At 34.7% G+C, this 23,232-nt stretch overlaps 4 protein-coding genes and 1 non-coding gene across 7 annotated transcripts; 2 read left to right on the forward strand and 3 right to left on the reverse strand.

Annotated features, from left to right (window-relative positions):
• Positions 1-84: 84 nt before the first annotated feature.
• Positions 85-166, reverse strand: TRNAS-AGA (transfer RNA serine (anticodon AGA)). Its single transcript has one exon. It is a non-coding gene; the product is annotated as a tRNA-Ser (tRNA).
• Positions 108-3,860, forward strand: GATB (GLU-ADT subunit B). 3 transcript variants are annotated; one of them, XM_088820737.1, is made up of 9 exons: positions 108-271; positions 809-1,457; positions 1,826-2,035; positions 2,330-2,470; positions 2,568-2,771; positions 2,872-3,069; positions 3,201-3,269; positions 3,379-3,495; positions 3,595-3,860. In XM_088820737.1, the coding sequence occupies exons 2-9, from the start codon at positions 825-827 to the stop codon at positions 3,673-3,675; spliced, it is 1,653 nt and encodes a 550-aa protein (XP_088676863.1). In that variant the 5' UTR covers positions 108-271; positions 809-824; the 3' UTR covers positions 3,676-3,860. The 3 variants fall into 3 exon arrangements, with proteins under 3 accessions (XP_088676863.1, XP_088676861.1, XP_012828843.2); XM_088820735.1 differs by having other exon boundaries at positions 252-424; XM_012973389.2 differs by having other exon boundaries at positions 252-406.
• Positions 3,861-5,065: 1,205 nt separating this feature from the next.
• On the forward strand, positions 5,066-7,047 carry LOC105950076 (Adenine nucleotide alpha hydrolases-like superfamily protein). The gene is made up of 2 exons (XM_012973394.2): positions 5,066-5,652; positions 6,679-7,047. The coding sequence occupies exons 1-2, from the start codon at positions 5,201-5,203 to the stop codon at positions 6,827-6,829; spliced, it is 603 nt and encodes a 200-aa protein (XP_012828848.2). The 5' UTR covers positions 5,066-5,200; the 3' UTR covers positions 6,830-7,047.
• On the reverse strand, positions 6,956-9,733 carry ATSEC20 (Sec20 family protein). Its single transcript, XM_012973404.2, has 7 exons — positions 9,220-9,733; positions 8,650-8,719; positions 8,470-8,525; positions 8,257-8,332; positions 8,120-8,156; positions 7,700-7,814; positions 6,956-7,277 (listed from the first exon to the last, which is right to left on the reverse strand). Exons 1-7 carry the CDS (start codon positions 9,513-9,515, stop codon positions 7,043-7,045), a joined length of 885 nt encoding a protein of 294 aa, XP_012828858.2. The 5' UTR covers positions 9,516-9,733; the 3' UTR covers positions 6,956-7,042.
• A 3,263-nt stretch (positions 9,734-12,996) lies between these two features.
• Positions 12,997-22,533, reverse strand: MSH1 (MUTL protein homolog 1). Its single transcript, XM_012973416.2, has 22 exons — positions 22,108-22,533; positions 21,487-21,616; positions 21,228-21,325; positions 21,025-21,100; positions 20,806-20,925; positions 20,489-20,536; positions 20,279-20,343; positions 20,027-20,112; positions 19,764-19,928; positions 19,484-19,593; positions 19,291-19,396; positions 18,668-18,743; positions 18,514-18,572; positions 17,684-17,751; positions 17,314-17,487; positions 16,670-16,876; positions 16,318-16,574; positions 15,638-15,781; positions 15,272-15,329; positions 14,865-15,164; positions 13,633-14,280; positions 12,997-13,445 (listed from the first exon to the last, which is right to left on the reverse strand). Exons 1-22 carry the CDS (start codon positions 22,221-22,223, stop codon positions 13,218-13,220), a joined length of 3,339 nt encoding a protein of 1,112 aa, XP_012828870.2. The 5' UTR covers positions 22,224-22,533; the 3' UTR covers positions 12,997-13,217.
• Between the last annotated feature and the right edge of the window lie 699 nt (positions 22,534-23,232).

Raw genomic sequence — 23,232 nt, forward strand, 5'->3', positions numbered from 1 at the left:
ACAAAATGAAAAATATTCAACATAATTTAGAAGATTCTACATAAGTTGGCCGTAATTTACCCATATTAAAAAATTAAAAGGAATCGTGGTCGGCAGGATTCGAACCTGCGCGGGCAAAGCCCACATGATTTCTAGTCATGCCCGATAACCACTCCGGCACGACCACAATTGATAAGTTAAGTCCAATCATCTAATTCCACCTGTAACTTTTGTTACCTCCTTTTATCTTCAATTCGGTGGTAGTTTGCTGCAGCCCCATTCCATGTTTGAGGTCTGTAAAATATTTACTTGCATTTATTTAAAAAACGTTGCGCCATTGTTGAAACTACTGTCGTTTCATTTAAGAACTGTATTCTTTATGCTCTCGATTGATTGCTGAACGATTTGACTGCAAAAATATTTCTGGGTATGAGAATCCCTGCAGGTTTAAATGCCTTACCTTTATATGTTCCTATTTTTGCTGGAACCCTTAGCCTGCTTTTTCTTTTTCTTTTTGGGGGAGGGTTTCTTGAAAGTTGAATGTTTCTTGAATCGGGTTGCCCACCAGGTGTTTGAAGAAATGTCTAGTCTGTCTTATTTTTGTGCTCTTCCTCGATAAAGATTATATTTTTCTTGCTTGCATTTGAGAATCCTTGTCTCCCTTTTATACAGAATGCTGGAATATAAAATCAGTACAATTAGAACACCAATAGCCTGAATCTTTATTGCTTTGTTCTGTTGTTACTAACTTGATTAGTTCTTTACTTTTTAGCTCGAATTTAAATTCAATCTTAATAATTACGAATGCTAATACGTATTTTTGCTTCAGGTTTACAGCATATGATATGGCATTGACATTATTCAGGGGCTTAAGATCAAATTGTTTCCGTTCGTACCCACCGTCACTTTGTATTACTAGAAAACATGGCGTATTACATTGTAGCATGAGCAGTGCACAAGGACAAACCGCAACGCAAGAAAAGCAGCACACCCAACTCAAAGACGTGCCAAGGAGAGAACCTTCGAAAAAATTAGAAGAAGTCCTAAAAAGTTACGAGGCAGTCATAGGAATCGAGACCCATGTCCAGCTGGCGACTCTCACAAAGGCATTTTGCAGCTGCCCTTATAACTACGGGGCGCAGCCGAACACGAGCGTTTGTCCGATTTGCATGGGGTTGCCTGGAGCCTTGCCGGTTCTCAACTCAAAGGTTATAGAGAGTGCAGTAAAAGTTGGTCTTGCACTAAACTGCAAACTCTCTCTTAGTTCGAAGTTCGATAGGAAACAGTACTTTTATCCGGACCTTCCAAAAGGGTACCAGATATCACAATTTGATATCCCGATTGCAGCTGATGGTTACGTTGATATCGATCTTCCAATTGAATTTGGTGGTGGGCATCGAAAATTCGGCATCACCAGAGTTCATATGGAAGAAGATGCCGGAAAGTTGCTTCATACTGGAAACGGCAATTTTTCTCAGGTCGAGATTTTTTCTCCAATCAAATTTTCTTGTTTTTACGGCTTGTTTCATTAAGATTGGTTTATTGGACCATGGAATGTCCAATAAATAAGATAGGCCACAATAAAATAATATTCCCGGCTCGACGAAGTTATTGGGTTTACCAAACATCAAACAAAGTTCAATTATTTAGTTAATCATGGCTAATCTCCACAACCAAACGAGCCTTAATCTTTGGAACAAGCTGGAATTTAGTGTGACAGTAACTATTTTATCTTGGCCAATCTTCTCGTTTGTGAATTGCTTCTTGATGATGACTTACAACCATTATTTCAGTTGTGTTCTGCTTTTTAATGATTTTCAGGGTTTCGGGTTTGTTTCTTTGACAGGTTGACTTGAATAGGGCAGGAGTTCCGTTGCTCGAGATTGTGTCTGAACCTGATATGAGAACAGGTGTCGAAGCGGCAGAATATGCTGCAGAGATACAGAGATTAGTTAGGTATCTTGGAGTGAGTAACGGAAATATGCAAGAAGGGTCTCTTCGATGCGATGTTAATATATCGGTTCGCCCGATTGGGCAGGTGGAGTTTGGCACGAAGGTGATTTTTAGTGCTTTATTCACTTTATTATATAGCTTACATGCGGAACCGTAATATATTAATAAATTTGAGAGTATCGGTTCAACTTCTGCTAATTTTTTCTATGATTTCTATTTGTACCAACTAATTATCAAGAATGACGTGTAAATTTATAGCAGCTAAACTATCTTTATATCATCGAGTCGAACTCGAATCACATAGTTATTATATTTTTTTTTGTTCTTCACTAATTTTCTTGATTTTATCGGATTATGTAGTAACTTCATAAAATAAATCGAAATTTGCATAAAACAGGTTGAAATAAAAAATTTGAACTCGTTCTCGTCGGTAAGTAGGGCCATCGATTTTGAGATATTAAGGCAAGTCCGACATATCGATGAAGGCCAGGCTGAGAAAATCGTACTGGAAACTCGTCTCTGGGAGGAAGGTGCTCAGGTCATATTTCATTCTCTTCGTACTATCATTTACACTATCTCGTAAATGATTTTCTTGCTTTATTTATTTTTTTAATTTTTATTTCTTGGGAAATCAGAAAACTGTTACAATGAGAAAAAAGGAAGGACTTGCTGACTATCGGTACTTCCCGGAGCCTGATCTTCCGGAAGTTAATCTCAGTGAGGAATACGTTAATGAAATTCGTAATTCGTTACCTGAATTACCAGAAACAAAGCGTAGGAGATTTGAGAACATGGGACTTAGCATGCAGGACGTTCTTTTTCTTGCAAATGACGTAAATGTAAGCCCTTTTCAAGTTGGTTTTTGTCTACAGTTTTTTGCCTGCAATTTGGTGCAATTAGTGTGGCATCCAACTATTGTGAAATGTCTGTCTGTCTTAGGTAGCTGCATTTTTCGATGCCACAATAGCGTCGGGTGCCGATGTAAAACTGGCCGCTAATTGGATAATGGGTGATATTGCTGCTTATATGAAAAACGAGAAATTGTCCGTTAACGAGATTAAGCTTACCCCTCAAGAATTAGGCGAACTGATAGCCTCGATTAAAGGTGGAACAATTAGTGGAAAGATTGGCAAAGAGGTATCCACATTTCCTCTTATACCTAATATTAAAAAATAAATGCAAGCATAAAAATAAAAACAGTTATGTACTACGATTCGTTTTCGGTACTGTTTTGAGATTTTATATTTTTATTTGCATGAAACGTGCAGATACTGTTTGAGCTAATGGCAAAGGGTGGAACTGTGAAAGGACTTATTAAAGAAAAGGATTTGGTTCAGGCAAGTTGTTTCACGTTGTTCTTTCGTATTTATAATTTTGTCATAAGAACCTTCACACAAAGCTTGACGTTTTTTTTTTTTTTTTTTTTTTTTTAATTACCTTAATCAGATTACGGACTTGTCTGAGATCGAGAAAATAGTGGATAGAGTCCTTGCAGAAAATCCGAAGCAGTTGGAGCAGTATCGAGGGGGTAAAACGAAGCTACAAGGATTTTTTGCAGGCCAGGTGTGTGATTATTTACCAAAACGACATTCGTTTATTTTCTCTATTTTTTTGTGTGTTATACAAGAGATTCGTTCTAACATTCTTACGAACAATTTCCAGATAATGAAAGAAACGAAAGGGAAAGCAAACCCGGGGATTTTGAACAAGATACTTCTCGAAAAATTGAATGCAAAAGCCTGATGCTTTCTTTTTCACTAGCTTCTTGCTCTAGATTTATATTTTCACTGAATAATACTTATGATATATTTATTCTTGGAATCCGAAAAATGGAGTAAAGTACACATGCATTTTTATTGTTTTAGGCTTAGTCGAGGTTTACAGTTTCGACTTTCGATTGGCTACGATAAAAATTGGTTTATTGCATTTGGGACCTTGTCTTTTACCTTAATTGCTAAAAGAAAGGTCCTTGTGCCGACTAGGGGTTGTGAATTAAAGAAAACACAACATAGAGGTTTATCTTAATACAAAATAATTTGTTCACTATTCAATATAACAAATGGGTTTTTACCAATAAATGATGATAAATATAGCCAAAATTTTGATTTGATTGTTTATTTATTTATTTATTTTCGTACCGTTTCAAAGTTTGCGAAAAATACAATTTTCCTCATATTTGCACTGATTACTAATTTGGTCCCTCATGTTTCAATTATTTAACATTTCTGGTCTTTTACGTCAATTTACCGTTAGTTCGTCGGTTAAGGAAGTCATGGGCACAAGTTTGATTCCGTTAGTACTAACGGTAAATTGACGCGGAAGTAGGGGTGGGAACGAGCCGAGCTCGAGCCGAGCTTGGCTCTTTTGGCCAGCTCGAGCTCGAGTCCATGATGCCGAGCTCGAGCTCATCGAGCCAATTTTTTTTGGCTCGAGCTCAGGCTTAGGCTTAATTTTTTTTTTTTTTATTATTTAATTTTTTTATTAAAATCATTTTATTTTTTATTAAAAATTATTCATAGGAAAATAAAAAAATTATAAAATAAATAATGAACTCTAGTTATATATTTTTTTATTTTTTCTATTATTATTATTATTATTATTATTATTATTATTATTATTATTATTATAATATTTTCTATTATTATGAATTATTTAAGTAATATAGATTTGTCTCTATTTAATTACTAGATATGTTTATTATTATAGACTATTTACTAATTAGTTAATAATAATAATAAGAATAAAAAGAAAAAAAAAAGAGAAAAAAAAAAAAAAAAGGCAGCTCGCGAGCCGGCTCGCGAGCTGTCGAACAACTAATTTTGGGCTCGAGCTCGAAAAACCCGAGCTCGAGTTCGAGCTTTTTTCGAGCCGGCTCGTCGAGTTCGCGAGCCGGCTCGGCTCGTTTACCACCTCTACGCGGAAGACTAAAGAGTTGAATTTTTGAAACATGAATGACCAAATGTGTTTTTTTTAATACAAGGGACCAGATATGAATCAATGCAAACTTGAGGGATGAAAACTGTATTTTGCTCTTGTGCATGGCGACTTTTTTAAAAAAAAAAAAAAAGACAAATAAATCTCCTAAATATAGGAAAGAGCATGAAACTAATATGAAAAATCAAAGGTAAATTACATCCTCATATTTTTTGTAACATCCAGTTATTCTCCATTGCCATTTCCAAATATCCTAATATGCCATCAAGGCCAGAAAGAAAAAGAGGTGGTGGTGGTGGTGGTGGTGGCCCGGTGAGGTGGCGGCCGTACATTGATGATCATGGAAGGCGCACGCAAGGTGATGGTGGTGGCGGACCCCACACGCGAGTCCGCGGGTGCCCTCCAGTACGCCCTCTCGCACGCAATCGTCGACAACGACACCTTGGTTCTTCTCCACGTCGAGAATCCCAATGCATGGAGGAATCCCTTTGGCGCGTTATTTAGAAAGCAGCCGAGCACCGGTGCCGGTGGTGCCGCCGCGTCCAATTCCTTGCCTCCGGCTTCGGCGGAGGGTGGCGGAGGAGGGGTGGAGGTGGATTTTCTGGATGCGATGAAGCAAGCGTGCGGGGCGGCACAACCGAAGCTGAAGGTGTCGGTGGTGGTGGCGAGGGCGGAGATGGCCGACGGAAAGGATAAGGCTTCGGTGATTCTTGGGCAAAGCGCAGCGCTTAAGATTGATCTTCTTATTGTTGGACACAAGAGAAGTCTTTCCAATGCAATTTTAGGGTGAGTTTACTATTTTATTATATTATCAAACAATTGCATATGAAAATCTTGAAAGTGTCACAAATACCATATAATGCATAAAAGTATTTTCATTCATCTCAAGTATTCCTAATATTTTGTGAAATTTATGCATATATAGCATCATCATTATATTCTTCAATTATTATTCTTTGAATTTCTATTGTAATCAACTCATGCTTTTGTTTGCGAGAAACCCTTTTCATGAAATTGTATACCTGTCGAGTGGTGTTTGCAAAATGTTTTGAAAATAGATTTTGCTGTTTTTATGTTTTTGCAAAATAAACTTTTGTTTTCTTCAAAATAAGTTGTTTTAAACTATATTTAATAAGTACTTATAGACCTGATTTTTCTATTTAAGTTAATTTTACCAGTGAATTTGTAAATACCATTAACTTTTAAAAATAAGCACTTAGGTAATATTTGCAAAAACTTATTTAAAAGTAAAAGTTAGTGATTGTTTATTTTTAAAAGTTGGAGGTGTTTACAAATGCTTTGAAAAACCCACTTAAATAAAATAAAATAAAAATTTGTTTATATGTGCTTTTAAGTCTATAGCTTAATAGCAACTTATTTTTAAGAGAAACAAAAGTAAAAGTTAATTCTGCAAGCACCTAAAAGCAAAAAAAATATTCAAAAGCTCTTACAAACACCACCTTAAAATCAACTTAACTCACATTTACTGACCTATACTTTTAAATAAGCTTTGGCAAACACTTAAAAATCAATTCCTTTGCCAACAAATACTTCTTTCTAATTGCACCCAAAGAACAAAACCTTCAGTCTAGTAAAATAATTACTCCGTCCATATAAAATTGCAGAATTTGTGTTGATCTATATATATATATATATATATATATATATATATATATATATATATATATATATATATATATATATATATATATATATATATATATATATATATATAACAACATGACAAACTAATTAATAACTAAATCATAATAATTCCGATAATCACCGTATAAATTAATCCGAAAATTGCAGGTCGAGAAGAGGGGGTTCACTGAGAGGACTAGACACGGACCATATAATAACGAACAGCAAATGTACATGCGTAGCGGTGCAGAAAAAGGGCCAACATGGAGGCTATCTCCTCACCAGCAAAACCCATAAAAACTTCTGGCTCCTCGCGTAGGGGACGAACAAACGAACGAGTCATCTAATCTTGTCACTCTCTTTTATATCTATTTCCTTTTCAATGTTTCATCTTCTACTTCACGTCACAGTTCAATCTTGTAAGTAATAAAACATTTCCCACCGATTTTAACTGTATAAATTCCACTTGACAAACAAAAAAAAAATGAAAGAAAATGTACCATGCCTGTTTATAAAGACGGATATAATTTATTCAAAGTTCGTCGTGCATGGGGTGTTCTAATGGGATATTTAATTCGGGAACAACGACTGGATTAACGGGAGCAACGTTGATACCATCTCTGCCACCTATCTCTTCTTGTTGTGCTGCCATGCCGGCTTTCACTGCATCAATTACCTTTCTCTGCAACTTTAGTACACCGACACGCTTCGAGACGACGTACAGTACAGCCAATGAGAAGAGAACCAATCCTGTAATTAGTATTACTCTGCCAAAACAAGCTCCACTTTAGACGAGAGAGAGAGAGAGAGAGAGAGAGAGAGAGAGAGAGAGAGAGAGAGAGAGAGAGAGAGAGAGAGAGAGAGAGAGAGAGAGAGAGAGAGAGAGAGAGAGAGAGAGAGAGGGGGGGGGCTACTACAACTATTATAAGAGTTTATTACATTCAGCACCCTGTGTTGTATCAAATTGCTAAAAAAATCCTCTTGTTATAAATATCCGCAAAAACGCCCCTATGATGCATTAATTTTAGCACAAAACCAATAAATGATGCGTTTTTAGGGGGTAATTTGCTAATAAAAGTGAATCATAGAGAGGGTTTGCTAATATTTATAACGCGGGGAGTTCTTTTAGCAATTAGAGTAAACAAAAGGGTGCTGAATGCAATTAACTCTCTATTTTAAGGATTAATACCTATCAAGAACATCTTGACGTTGCATTGTGGAGAGAAGGCTACGGGTCCTAGATAATAACGAGCGGTGGCCCTTGTATTCGCTTTCGGCTTTCCTTAATACTCCCGTTGATTCCTCTGTACCAACATACAAAATCTCATGAAAAATTATTACCTAACTTAACTCTCGTTGACATTATTGAAAAACATATCAAGAAAAACTTCTCTTCGTGCATCACAATTTTTTGCCGATACGATAAGCTAAAAGTTATGCTTCTCTATTGAATAAAGACTAGGGACCAAAATATAAATCGATAGGCGAACTCACTGAAGGCAAATAGTAATAGTAATTTAAGCAATTTCTCTCTGTTCGTTTTTGCTAGTTGGAAACAAATCGGTAAAAAAATATATATATACTTGTTGTAGGAAATCGAGGATCATACCAACAGTCATGAGAGTGCTTCCACTTCGTTCAACTTCCTATTGACACAGAAGAAAAAGAAAATTACGAAAATTACATAAAAGTCCAAAATGCATATCAACATCAGAAATTAAAAAAAAAAGTCGAAATTTTGACAACCTGAACCATGAGCTGGCGAGTACGTCGAAGGCTTTCTGTGATGCTCTCAGCAGCAGAAGTCATTCCTGCTTTTGTCCTGACAATTATTTTACGAAACAAACTTATTCAACGGTAGGTCGTATTATTTGAAAATCACAAGTTATCTTGAAATATTTCCTTGCTATTGATATTGAATAATGTTCCGAATGACAAGTCAAAAAGCATTGTACGTACTGCAGATTGCGCCTTCGAGTTGTAGACTCTTCGCCACCTCCTAAAAGGAGCTCTCTCTGCAATCAGTCACATAAAAAAAATTAAAAAAAAAAAAATTACGACACGCATCCATCCAAATGGCACACGCAGAGTTTATGTATATCATGTCAATAAATATATATGCTGATATAAACTCGTTACCTCTTGTTGAGCAGCTTTTGTCATGTTTGTCTTTGCTTGCAAATTAGCATTCCTTAAACTCAGCCGCAAACTATAATTCAATTCAGATTAATATGAGTAAGTAAATTTAAAGAAACTTAATTGAATATGTTACACATGCAGTAATGAAAAATAAAGAGTTCACCTCCCATCGATCATTTTCGTGCCTGACATTATCGAAGATAAAACGAAAGACAACATATAGTTTACTGCTTGTGCCACTTACGGAAAGATTTAGATCAACTTATCCAAACTAACACCAAAATCAGTGATCTTCGATACAAACATAATTTACGAAGGACCAGATTAACGGACTCCTTTTTGCAATTACGAACATATTCGATTAAAAATCAAGGCATCCCATTAACCAGTTTATTGCCCTTTCTCTCTCTGTTATAATCCTATTATTGACACACGCATATCAACAAACACTTCACAGGCATAACATTTAACACAAACCAGACATTCAAAATTACTGGATACAACTGAAAGAAATATAATAAAAAATAAAAAAATAAAAAAATTAAAAGTGGGATATCAATTATGGGGCACCTCTGGATTTGATTTTTCCAAGACAGGGCCAAAGATTGGGCATTTTCAACATCATCAACAGAGGGGAGTTGTGGGGCAAGAAGATCGAGATCGAATTGGAGCGATTGCAGCGTGTTCATCCCATCTTGAGCTAACCCATTCAATCTGGGGAGCGATTTTTTCTTCTCCGCTTCTTCGATTCCGATTCTGGAAGTTTTACCGTAATCTTGGATGGAATCGATGTGTTTGAGGGTCTGATTGTACGTTTCTTCGAAATCTTTTTTCACTCTCTCCACTTCCTCCGCTACTTGATCCATTCGGGAAAATGAATTTCGGATCGGGGTGAAATTGGTTGAGCCAAATCGAAGCTGTGTGTAGACGATTTGCAGGAACTCGAACGATTTATCAATGGCAGCGCGAAGAAGAATATAAACTGAATGCGTCGCACACAAATGAAATTTAGTCGAAAATCGACACTGTTTTTCGAAAACAATTCGGTGCTTGCTAATTTATTATTTTATTATTGGGATGTGATAAATGTTCGTTCAATATTTATTTCGACTTTAAACGTGATTTTGATTATTTTTAATTCCAAATTTTGCAAAATCAGAAAAATAGAATTTGTAGTATTTTGAGTTAGTTTTCTAATACAACTTGAATCACCAAAATTAGATATGGGACGAGAAAGATATACATGAATTAATGGATATTGCTCACAACTTTAATGTATTGAGCTATCTAAAATTCAAAATGTGGCTCATTCATGCATAACTTTGTCACACGGCATCCAATCTAGTGGATTTAAGTTGGATTAGAAAGCTAACCCAAAGGACTACAGTTTTCGTGTTACGAATTTTGCCAAAATCAAAATAGAAATATGTCAAAATCAGGTTCGGAGTCAAAACGATATTAAGGGAAAAATGAGTTTTTTAGTCCTGTAAGTTTGCTAGTTAAGACTTTTAGTCCACCATGTTTCAAAATCAGAATTTTAGTCCTGTAAGTTACAAAAGTTGAGAATATTGGTCCTATGACCTGCTATAACAGGTAATGTGATGGTAGGTTGAATGAGTTGGCATTTAAAATAAAAAAATAAATAGATTAAAAATAAATTAGGTGATGTAGCTAATGAGTTGGATGTTTTTGGAGAAAAAATTGATCCTCAATGTCAAATTCACCAAAATAATGACGAAATTTTAACATATTAAATATTAATTTATATATTTAATTTTTTTGTTATATTTGCAATAAAGAACCACAATAAACCCATTCAATAAAATCTACAATTATATTTTTTATGAAGGAAATAAGACTAACTAATGTTTAATTAATATTTCTTAGTTTCTATTTGATAAAATAGTAATTAAATTCATATTTATCTAAATATTTCATTTTTTTTTACAAATCTATACTTAGCGATTACAATGAAATTGAACCAACAATCAAATTCAACATAAAATCGAAAAAAAAATATTTTATTAAACCTTGTTGTAAAGTTAAATGACATGCACAATCATAATTAGTATAAGAGATCAAATACACATTTATGAATTAACCGAAAAAATAATAAAATATATTCAAAACTCTATTAAATTAAATGTACCAAAAAAGTATTCTAGAGCCTCCAAACATAAAATACATCATCAAACCAAGAGTAACAAATATCTATAACGAGTAATAAAATATAATTACTATTTTTATCAATTGAAAACTATAAAATATTAATTAAAAAATAGTTACTACGAAAATGTTGATTTCATTCATCAAATAAAAAAAGTAATTTGATGGTATATTTTATTTCCCTCCAAAATCGTCCAACTCATTAGCCACATCACCTAATTTATTTTTAATCTATTTATTTTTATATTTTAAATGCCAACACATTCAACCAACCATCACATTACCTGTTATAGCAGGTCATAGGACCAAAATTCTCAACTTTTGTAACTTACAGGACTAAAATTCTGATTTTAAAACATGGTGGACTAAAACTCTTAACTAGCAAACTTACAGGACTAAAAAGCTCATTTTGCCTTAATAAAATTGAAACGACATTAAACATTTCAGTTTATTATTTTATTATATAGGCGTTGTTTGATTTATTAAATAAATTTAGCTATAACAAAATTAATAATTTTATTAAAAAAAATCAATTTATTCTTGATAATCTCATAATTAGGTGGTGTTTGCAAATGCTGTTACAAACAGATTATCAGCTTTTTTTTCTAATAATCTTTTTTAAGGGTTTGGAGTTACACTAAAGTGACTGTTATTGAAGAAATATAGGCTATTGTCATATTCGGTATTGGTAAATTTTAATTGATAATATCTACAATATTAATTGGTAAATTTTACTCTTTTTTTTTTCTTTTTCTTTTTTTGTCGAATTGTCGAACTAGCAACAAAACACGTTATGGATCTGAATTTTCAGTCCTATTATTTGTTTGTTATGAATGCATATATCGATTTTCAATTATTCTGCATTTTATTGTTTTTTGTGATTTTTTTTAAATTTTGGATCTTAGAGCATGATTGTATGCACTGACACTCTATGATTATACTTTTATCGGGTTTCATATTGTTTTGACTCCGTTCATTTATCTGAGAATGTATATGTGTAGGTATCATTTGGTTGTTATGGATTTCAACTGTATAATACCGTAACAATCACTACAATAATAGTCACATATAGTCGCGTAACTACGCATGTTATATTTTGCAAACTGTTGTGCTCAGAATCACATATAGTCATATAATGTGTTTATTGCATATTTCACACCATTTGCATATATTTTGCCCACTTAGCATGTGTATCGGTCAACCGTTTACATTTTATCCATTTTTTTTGATGTTTTCTTTGAATGCTTTTAGCTTTGAGTAGCATCAACAACAGTCATCAACTGATGTAACCAGATTACATGATCAAGATTCTATGATAGCCCTATATCTCTATAATCACGAAGTCATATAAATAGTTACATATACCATTATATATAGTCGTCATATATAAGCTCTGTAGCTTTTTCTGATGTATAATGATACTGATGATTGTTTTTATTGAAGAAATGCACGTGATTATGTGTGAATATATTGTGGTCGTGAATTGAAATTGTTTTACATTCGTTTATTATACATAATTGGTGATAATACGAATATTACAATTTTTTGGATTCAAAATGTCAAAAAATGGTACATATAAAGAAGAAACGTGACTAGAGATAACTGTAGTCAAACATTGTCATATCCGACGTAGTAAACTTATAAAAAAAACCAGAGAAATTTAAAAAAAAAAATATTAAAAAAAAAAAAGACTTGGAAAATAATAAATGCAGTAAATAATGTTAATGTTTATTATGTAAGTGAAGGGTATTATTGGAATAAATAGTGCTAAAATGTTATCACAAATGAAGATTTAAAAGACGATAACATATCACCATTTCTTAGCCATAAGAGAGGCTAAATGCTAATGACCCCTTTTATTTTATATGTATATAACTTAAATAGATTAAATATTAGAAAAATTACAGTTTTCATCCCTCAAGTTTGTACTGATTTCACATTTGGTCCCTCATGTTCACAAAACACACATATCCCTTAGATTTTAATAATTTAACACTTTCGGTCATTTTCATCATTTACCATTACTCCGTCATTTAAGGCAGTGACGGACACCAAACTTGATTCAGTTAGTACTAACAGAAAATTGACGGAAATAACTAAAGTGTTGAATTTTTAAAATATGGGGGACAAAATGTAATTTTTTTGTGAACAAGGACGACCAAATTTGAAAGCATTGCAAAGTTGAGGGACCAAAACTGTATTTTTCCCAATAAATATTAGAATTATACAGTTTAAGAAAGGGTGTCCAAAAATTGGGTTAAGAACTTCCAATAGTCTGTCACAGTGGAGCAGCTTAAATCAATCCAAAATTGCCACAACCACTACAGACATACATACATACATACATACATTTCTTTCACATTTTTTTCAACCTTCAAAAAAACTGTCGAATATTATAATTATTATCTAGCCGACATTTCCGTTTCTACGAAATCAGAAGTGCCGAAATTCCTATGTTTTCCATCAGCTAAATTAGTTAATTGAAAACCTTCATCAGGTAGCTGATTTATCAGTAGAGTTTCCAGCTGGCAAGCCATGCTCTTCCCCGGTACCAAGAAATATAGAAACGTAGCGTTCTGCATTCCCTCCTTCAATCTATGAGCACGCACCCGACCCTGAAGATCATCCGTCTGACAAAAAAAATGAAAAAAAAAACGAATCTCTACTTAAATCTCATCATTTTAGGGGGTTGATTGCTAAATAAAATCCATCATAGGGGAGTTTTTGCTAATATTTATAATACGGGGGACTTTTTGAGAAATACGATATAATACAGGGGTACTAAATGCAATAAACTCAGTTAAAGACTAAGAATACCTCTCCAACGTAAAGTTTTCTGTCGGGTCGGAGAATAATATAAACACTCGAAGCTCCGATAGTTGATGGAGGAGGCTGCTCTTTAGCACCAATCAGAACGAATCTCATTTCCGAAGGCTCCAATACATTACCATTAATCTTCTTGTAATAATCACTTAATCGTTTCAGACAAATACTAATGACGGCGTTTTTCACTTCGTTAAGACAAACTTGTTTCTCGGACTTGTTAACCACTTTAGGAGAAGCGAAGCCGTTTAGTTTCGACTCTTTCGCGTAAACCGAGACGTACAATTCTTCTGCCCTGTGGATTAGTTCTTCGGGCACTCCTTCCCTCTGAGCTGTTTCGAAAGCGAGGCTCTCTTTGCAAATACCGTCCATTAATTTCCATGTTGGCATTGTTCGATTTTCGATGAATTCTGCTCCCATGGATTTAAAGACGGTGTTTTTTCTTCTAAGGGGTAGATCGAAGATTCCGTGGAGGTGTGTGGACACTATGCCGAGGCAGCTGATTGAGTCGAGGGTTTCGATTATGCTGCCAGCTATGCATGTGCCCTTTGCTGTTTCGGTGCCTCGGCATATTTCGTCGATTAGGACGAGGCTTTTTGATGTGGCTCTTGTAATAATGGAACGAATCTCCGACATTTCGACCTGAGAAATTTTAATATGAGTGCAAAAATACGAGATCCATCAATTCTTTTATACTAAGGTTAGGAGTGGGAATTGGACGCATCGGATCAGAATTATTCATTTGGAAAAAATCCAATTTTTCCGGAAGTGGAAAACCAGTTCTGGTATAAAAAAAAATTCGTAAATTGGAACAAAAAAACTTGTTCCAAAATCGGAAATTATCGGGTCGAAGTCGGCGGAATTCAAAAATTTCCAAATTTTTTCATCACCTCTAATACAAAATACATAATAATATTTTACTGATATTATTAGATTAATTTTCGTAAAAAAAAAAAAGCTTGAAAATTGACATCGGATTGAAAATTGGAATCTAAGATGTATTCCAATTCCGTTCCAATTGATATCTGAAAAATCGGCAATCCAAACTTTCGAAATTTGGAATAAAGATATTGTTGTGAAATTGGAAACGATATCATAATTTGTACTATTTTAGAGATAAAATCGTCTCGCATGCGTACAACTAGCAATTCGATTAGATGGTAACATTTAATTCCGATTTTTCTTGTTCGAATCTTATTATGAGAGAGAGAGAGAGAAATAATCACCTGAAACGAGCTCTTTCCATCAGCAGGACTATCATAAGATTTCATGTGCAACATAATCGAGTCGAAATGTGGAATAGTAGCTGATTGAGCAGGGACCATAAATCCACATATTCCCAATAAAGCAGCAGCACAAATTGATCTCAAAAGACTCGATTTTCCACCCCCATTTGGCCCCGTCAAGAGAAACAGCGACTTCATATCAACATTATTTACTACAGCACCACCTTGGTTCGCGTCAAACCAATACGGAGATAGACCAGTTATCTTCATCCCTTCCGATCCGCGCAGGATATCTATATCCTGCATATTAATCCCATCAAGAATCGTAAATAAATTAACTAAAAACTAAATCAACACAAAATAAAATGAAACATTAGATAATATTTTGGTGCTTTGTGGACGAAAACCTCGGAACTGTGGCTTTGAGTGAGAGTCGGGAAAACCCATTTTCTTCTTCTTCCTTCACTGCATATCAATACAAAATCTCCGTAAAATAAAATTAAAAATTAAAAAAATAATGTGTTTGAGAAAACTTGTTTTCTTATTACAAAACATTAGATTGAGACTTCCCTGTAATAATGTAACTGACGGTGCCTGAAAACTCGTCTATGAAAAAGAGGAAAAACTAAACAACAATCGGATAACGTTCAAATGGAGATAGACACTTCCTTGTAAAATAAATTGTCGGAAAAAAACTCTCGCTTCTTAAAAATATCTAGAAAAGATAAATAATTAGATCGAGAAGAAATATATTAATTGTTAGTGTTACCAACCTTACATGGCCGAATAATGCCTTGGCGATTACGAGCAACATGGAAGCAAACACTAGAATATTGATCTTTGCTTGAAGTTCGGTAGATAATCCTCTCAATAGTTCTAGAACTTTCATTCTTGCTTTGCTACCAGCTTCGTGATACCTGAAACAATAAACAAATTATTGCAAAGCAATAACCGAAGAAATATTATTTTTAGGGTAAATTACAACCACCCCCTGAGGTATGGTCAATTTACGAAAAAAACCCTCTTGTTTGGAGAATTACATCTACCCCTCAACTATGATTTTTTCTTACACCTCCACCCTTATAATGTAAAATTCAACATAATCATCTAGATTTCGTGGAATGTGCTCTAGTTTGTACTCGTTTTGTGTAAAAATACAGTTTCTGATGCACCACAATATGATATATACAAGCCAAAAAACACATATTATGAACATCTTGCTTTAAAATGTGAAGTTCGAATGGGATAAAATGGGTACAAAAGTGATAATATTCCATATAATCTCGAAGATTCCACTAAATTTGAAACCGCAAGGGTGGACGCGTAAGAAGATTTATAGTTGATGGGTGGTTGTAATTACCCAAACATGAGGGGGGGTTTCGTAATTTGACCATACCTCAGGGGTGGTTGTAATTTACCCTTATTTTTATATTTAAAAAAAAAAAGATAATACCTGGTTAATGCATTGTCCACTTTAACTGTAGTGAACCATTCTTCGCCGACTTTTTTTCCTTTGGAATCGAAGGCAGGTCGGAGCTGTTTGATTTGTTCTTCGCCAGCTGTACCAGCCCAAACCGACGGCGTAAAACGTTTTCCCTTGAACCACACAGCTTCTTGCTCCCGGGAATATAGTATCTCTCCCTTTGGTCCTCCAAGAGGAGCTGTCGTTGCTCTAATTCTCGATATTATCGGAAGAAAATCTTCTTCAATCTGGTAAATAAATAATATTCGACGTTTATTTCGAATATCCATGCGTACATCTAATTTAAAAAGCCGTGCAAAATTTTAGTCTCGAGTAGACTTACAGCAGTGGATAAGGCCTTTGCAGCTTCATCAACTTCTGTGTATTCTTCTTCTAAATGGATTCTCTTCACACGGCCTTTCCATGAAGATTCCATGTCTTCGAAAAATTCGTTCGGGATTACGGCATATGAAGAAGGCTTCTGATCATTTTCGCCGTCCAACGAGATAATTTCTCCGATTCTATTGGAAACCGATTTACATTCATTCACCTGAAATTAAAAGAAAAAAGATATTATTTTAAATGTAAAGGGCAAATTACAGCCACCCCTGAGGTATGACCAAATTACGAAAAAAAACCCTCTTGTTTGGATAATTACAGCCACCCCCTCCTTTTAAATATTTTTACATAAAAATTATGTAATTCGGTTATTTACCGAACCAAATCGTATATTCAGTTCGGTAAATGGTATAAAATGTCGGCGTACCGAAGTTTCGGTTCGGTTTTACCGATTTAACATCCCTAAATTTACCTCTGGAGGGGTATTTCCGTAAGAAAATACATAGTTGAGGGGGGTGGTTGTAATTACCCAAACATGAGGGGGGGTTTCCTAATTCGACCATAACTTAGGGGGGTGGGCCGTAATTTGCCCAAAATGTAAATTCCACCGGCAAAAGATAAAACCAACATTAGAAAATTTTGACTTACTAAAGTCTCTTGTTCGACTTTCAGTCCAGTTGATACCCAAGTAGGATCCATTAATAACTTGAGAATTTCGTCGAGCTCGGAATTTGAGTTCAGTTGCAGTATATCATCAAGAACATTTTTTATTTTGTAAAACTCGATGTGATTAGTCTCCCTCGACTCTAGCAACTTCACGAGCTGCAGATAGAAAATATAACGACTAAAGTATAAGTAGAAGTAAGTAATTCAGAAGAAATAATACCAAATAAACAAAAAGATATTAGAAATTACATTATAATTCATTAACATGAGTTGTAATCGAAGCCGGTTGCTTCCAAAACAGAACCTAGATATAAATAAATAAAACTAAAAAGTCATCGATCAAGAATTGAACCTTGGCTGGAGGAACACATGTAAAATCCGGAATGGAGCATGTTATGTTGCTCATTCGTTTGCAGGCTTCTGAAAAGACACAAAAAATGCACCGTAAGGTTAATAAAATAATATATTAAAAAACAAAATAGGTGTAGATTTATCTTCTCTTTATGCAATCTCTGCTAGAATATCATAATAACACCACATTGACATCTATTAAGCCATCTAATGTCAAAGGATTTTCCGTACCACTAAGGGTTGTAAATCGGACTGATCGGATCGGAATTAGCCTTTTTGGAAAAAATCGAATTTTTTCGGAAGTGAAAAACTAGTTCCAAATCCGTTCCAAAAAAAAATTTGGAAAAATCGAAAATCGGAGTTTTCGGAAATTGAAACGAAAAAAACTTGTTCCAAATTGGTAAAATTTTCGGATCGGAATCGGCGGAATTCGGAAATTTCCAATTTTTGGTCACCTAAAATATATAATACACAATAATATTGGTAGTTTTAAGTGTAATATTCTGAAGACATCGGAATGTTTTTCGGAACTTAAAATCGGATCGGGAATCGGAATGTTGTAAATGTTCAAATTCCAACCCAAATACTTTTGGAAAAATTGAAAGTCGGGGTTCAGATTGAAAAATATTGTTCCAAAATTGGAAAATTTCGGATCAGAATCGGCGGAAATCGGAAATTCTGTTCTAATTACCACTATATGTTCTAATTACCACTATAAGCAGACACGAAACATTTACTGTCTAAAAACTATCAAGGGAGATATCACACAAATATAGTAGTGATCATATACAACACGGTATAAATATTTACTGCATATATATAACGATCGACCTTGAATTGTTGATGCAATCTCATACGCAGGAGGGTTCAGAAGAAGATCTCTGACAAACCTGCCGGAAAAAGAAATAAGTAGGACACCGAATGTATACATGCACATCTAATATATGTTTCGTAAGTATAGATACATAACAAACTTTTCACTCACATAACAGGAAGGCCGGTACAATTTGACGGAAGCAGCACCTTCAGTAAACAAGGAATCCCTTCAGTTGGAAGAGCACCTGAGAACATGCATCGAAGGAATTAATATCACGTTAAATTGCACGAATTGAAATCATCGATTTTTTATAGGGTAAATTACGGTCACCCCCCTCAGGTAAGGTCAAATTACAAAAAAAAAAATCATGTTTGGGTAATTACAACCACCCATCAACTACGAATCTTCGTACGCGTCCACTTTTATCGTGTCAAATTCAATAGAATCTTCTAGATTCCGTGGAATATTCTCTAGTTTGTACTCGTTCTGTGCAAAAAGGCAGTTTCTGATGCACCACAATCTGCTATTTACAAGCCAAGAGACACATCTTATGATGTATAAACTGGAGAAAATATTTCACATAATCTAGAAGATTCCAGTAAATTTGACACCGCAAATGGCGGATTTGTAAGAAGATCCATAGTTGAGGGGTGGTTGTAATTACCCAAACAAGAGGGGTTTTTTCGTAATTTGACCTTACCTCAGTAGTATTTACCCTGTTTTAAATACTACTGCAAAAAGGAGGTTAGATTCAAACAACATGCAAACGGTAATTTTTTTTTTTGTATTACCTATTTGTGTGGCTGTCCCTAGGTGTAACGGACTCGGCCTACTTTCTGGGGCGACTGTAACATTTCTGAATGCGATGTCATCTTCAAGGCCGTAAAGATCTTTTACCTGAATTTTCACAAGGTAATGTAATAAAAATGTGATGTAAACAAAGCATAGTATCTATGTGAAAGCGATCAACGACTTTATTACAACCTTGTACAAAAGCTCGTCCACCGCGTTACCATCGAACCATTCAAATTGTCTTGCACTGCATTCTCCCCATAGCAGCCCACCTTCACCATATTCTCCCCACCGACAAGTTCCTACAAACTTAATCATTAATATTCGTTTTCTTTATAAATCATATTTGGGTAAATCATAAAGACGGGTAAATATAATAGCCAGTATATATTCAAAAAAATAGTCATTTCTGTAACAATATGAACTATTTTAACCACAAGCGATTTACGTAGAGTGCATCACAAGTTATAACCTGATGAATTGTTCCTCAACGATGTATGCAGAAACAAATGATGGCACCGACAAGTGCGAAGCTTGGTAACCAAGGCTTCTTCGGTCAAATTATCCTCTACAGAATAGGTCTTCATTGTCTCAAACACCGTTACCATGCAGTACCCCTTCGCCGAACGAGATATTCCTTGAGGTAGAAGAAATCAAGTTTTAATCCATGCGAAATTTTTTTATCAATTAGCAAATTAGATCAGAATATAATTAATGAATACCCTCGGCTCATACCTACTACGGGCATCGGGTCGGGAAAATCGAGGTCGTGATCATCTCCAACGAGACCAAACACGTATGGACTACCTGGATGTGCATGTCTGAATAACTCCAATAATTAAGAAATCAGATTTTTCTTGGTATTATAAGCATCGCAATTTCACGAAACCCAGTTTAAAAATGGACTAGATTCACCGATATAAAATGATCACCAAACAAAAAATCGAGCTAGTGAATTTTAAAAATTAGTTCAATATGGAAATTTACCCAGATATAAAACGACTTTTACGTGTGCGAGCTTGAGCCGGACCCTGAACTTCTTCCACTATGCACTGCAAAGTAAAAAAAAACGAAAACAATGTTTCCAAATTATCTACTTTACGTAGTATTTAAGAAAAATAATCGAGTAAGAGAAACCATAAATAAATCACAAATTTCAATGCTAAAACATCAAATATTGAGTGTCGGGGTACTCACAACGGAGAAACCATTACGTGTTAGGTCATCCAATGTCTGTCGTAAATTCTGCATGAATAAGAAAGTCAAACGTCATCAGGCGAGCGAAAAGCATGGTCAATACTTTTTTACAGAATCGTAAATTGCACAAGTGAAAATTCTTCTGGCTTTCCCGATCTTTCACGAATTGAATTTCTGTTATCCGTATGGGAATTTCATTACATTCCACATTGAGAACCAAACAATAATATATAATAATTAATTTGTTTGAATCAGTTAATTTTTAAATAATTATTTAAATAACTGCACTCAAGAAAATACATATGGGAAATAAGTACCACTACAGGGCAACCAGCTCTCGGGATACTATCTGAACGCAAACCACCAAAGGGGTTCAATCCAGCATATTCCACGAGAATGCACGCATCGACACCAATCGCCTCGTAAAACTCTCCAACCTTCATAAATACATTCGTATTAGTGAAATTTTGGGTTTGTTGAGGTGTACGAAAATAAGAAATTAAGGCACCGAAATGAAATAAACGATGCAAACATACTCTGCATAGCAAAACTTCGCGGGGAAATTTCGACTTGAATTGCAATATTTCCCAATTAAGAGTTCCTTCTTTGAGGCTACAATATATCAACTATAAAGTTACCGAATATGCTTCGTATAATTATTGCCCCAATAAATTTTCAATCGTAACCCAAGAAAAATAAATATTTTCCGGTGATGTAAAACGAGAGTTTTGGAGATTACCTTCCATTTCTTAAGGTGGCATCGACGCCTAGTAAATTAGAAAACGAAAGCCGCTGAACAAGCACAACAGAAGAAGGCTTTCTGCACAGCTGTATTCTCTGTAACAAGAATAAACACGCTCCATTTAGACTTGCAAGAAATTACGTAAGAGGTCCGCACGAAGACAATAAGCTGAATTTTTTTTTCCTAATTATGTAATGTGTGAAAATTAAGCGAAACAGCGATTTATCATATATGTATATGTATATGAATATCTAACCTCCTTCCACCAGATAACATGAGCGTAATCTTTATCTTCAAGGGAAATCTTTGATTGTTTGTGTTTCTTAATAGGTTTGGTGTAAAGCTTTCTCTCTTTGAAGCAAAAAACGCGCTCCGACTGCCTTATACTGTCGGGAGAGGAAAATATTGTTCTAAGAGACAACTATATGTATGCGAGTAGCAGAAATTCGAAAACCGGAGAAATATTATTTCGAAAGACCATTAAACTACGGGATTAACATAAATGAGCTAATACCGATTCCAAATTATATTAAGTCAGTTGCCAATAAGTCTGAAACTAAGTGCTTTCACCAATGAGATCACACTACAAGCAAGATATTAAATTCTTGATAATAGAAACCTTAAAATTCAGACACAATTTACAAGATTCAATTTTTACACCATTGTTGCATAATTAACCTAGTGGGAATCCAAAATTTAGTACAGAATAATAAACCCACATTTTAAAATAAAGTTTCAGCACAAAATAAACAACAATTTCGCGTTATTACATAGGAGAGAGAGAGAGAGAGAGAGAGAGAGAGAGAGAGAGAGAGAGAGAGAGAGAGAGAGAGAGAGAGAGAGAGAGAGAGAGAGAGAGAGAGAGTGGTTTCGTTACAGTGGGGAAGGGGCGGAGGGAGAGAAATGACGGTGGAGATGGGGGCTGATGAGGAAGGAGAGCGAGCGCCAACGGGGTATAAGAACGACGGCGTTTTTGGTCGTAAGCCAGTACATGGTGGCTGAGTTTTAGTGAGAGAAACAAAGGGGGGAAAGGGGGAAACGAAAAGGTGGAGCACCGCCGTGTGTGGTGCTTCCCGCCAGAAGCTAAAGCGGAAAGAAGCTGAAACTTGTGTCAAAATTGAAGCCCGCTTTTGATTTTATTGAATACGGACACAAAATCCAGGAAAGTACCACAAGCCATAAGATTATTGAAATTTTGGAATTATATAATAATTAGGATTAAATACAGTTTACACCCCTAAACTATACACTATGTAGTATTTACCCCCATAAAGTATCATTTGTAACGATTGCCCTTCTAAGCACAATTTAATTAGTATTGTAAATTCATCTTTTAGGGGAATATATGAATTAGATTAGGCACACGTGACCGAAAACGGAGGGTGGGAACATCCATTCAAACAGTCATTAACAATCAATGAAACAAGAGAATGAGCCAGTTTATTACACTGATGATTAACAAAAATAAAAGAGCAAGAAGAAAATAAATTTGTGAGATAGAGACAGTCCTCAACAACGACATCATAGAAACGGAGTGACGGAATAAAGAGAGGCAAAAGAAATTTTCTTAAACAGACAACGGCTCAAAAAATCGAACCAAGACCCAAAAGATTGGTAGCAACTCTTCGTCGGCTTGAGCAGAAACCAGGCAGATTCCCAAATATCCTTCAAATAAGTTGTTTTAAACAAAGACACAAAACATGCGCGGAGGTTTCTTCGTCAACCAAACACTCCTAAGAAAAATTATATTTTAAATTCTAAAACCTTAAAATTTTCTTCTTTATGAAAGGCATAACTAAAAGAATAATTAAATTATCTGTTAAAAAATGCAATATATAAAAATTTAAAATATTATCTTGCGTTTGGTAGATATTAAATAAATAACATCTAATTGTTATTCGACCAATTAATCGAATATCGATAAATTCTAAGAAATCAATTCATAATAATAGTAATCTTAAGTATTTGAATTTATTTTAGCTCATTAATTTCTTAAGATATA

Source organism: Erythranthe guttata, chromosome 7, assembly GCF_056151865.1.
Source record: "Erythranthe guttata isolate IM_541 chromosome 7, IM_541, whole genome shotgun sequence".
Taxonomy (NCBI): Eukaryota; Viridiplantae; Streptophyta; class Magnoliopsida; order Lamiales; family Phrymaceae; genus Erythranthe; species Erythranthe guttata.

Excerpts from the sequence above, each read along its gene's own strand:
- GATB (XM_088820737.1), top strand. The coding sequence starts at position 825 with ATGGCATTGACATTATTCAGGGGCTTAAGATCAAATTGTTTCCGTTCG. Across the intron at positions 2,471-2,567 it reads TCTGGGAGGAAGGTGCTCAG|AAAACTGTTACAATGAGAAA; the intron begins GTCATATTTCAT and ends TTGGGAAATCAG. Across the intron at positions 2,772-2,871 it reads TTCTTGCAAATGACGTAAAT|GTAGCTGCATTTTTCGATGC; the intron begins GTAAGCCCTTTT and ends TGTCTGTCTTAG.
- LOC105950076 (XM_012973394.2), top strand. The coding sequence starts at position 5,201 with ATGATCATGGAAGGCGCACGCAAGGTGATGGTGGTGGCGGACCCCACA. Across the intron at positions 5,653-6,678 it reads CTTTCCAATGCAATTTTAGG|GTCGAGAAGAGGGGGTTCAC; the intron begins GTGAGTTTACTA and ends CGAAAATTGCAG.
- ATSEC20 (XM_012973404.2), bottom strand. The coding sequence starts at position 9,515 with ATGGATCAAGTAGCGGAGGAAGTGGAGAGAGTGAAAAAAGATTTCGAA. Across the intron at positions 8,526-8,649 it reads CAAAAGCTGCTCAACAAGAG|AGAGAGCTCCTTTTAGGAGG; the intron begins GTAACGAGTTTA and ends GACTGATTGCAG. Across the intron at positions 8,333-8,469 it reads ACTCGAAGGCGCAATCTGCA|GACAAAAGCAGGAATGACTT; the intron begins GTACGTACAATG and ends AATAATTGTCAG.
- MSH1 (XM_012973416.2), bottom strand. The coding sequence starts at position 22,223 with ATGTACTGGCTTACGACCAAAAACGCCGTCGTTCTTATACCCCGTTGG. Across the intron at positions 19,397-19,483 it reads TGGACGAGCTTTTGTACAAG|GTAAAAGATCTTTACGGCCT; the intron begins GTTGTAATAAAG and ends GTGAAAATTCAG. Across the intron at positions 15,782-16,317 it reads GTGGACAATGCATTAACCAG|GTATCACGAAGCTGGTAGCA; the intron begins GTATTATCTTTT and ends TTATTGTTTCAG.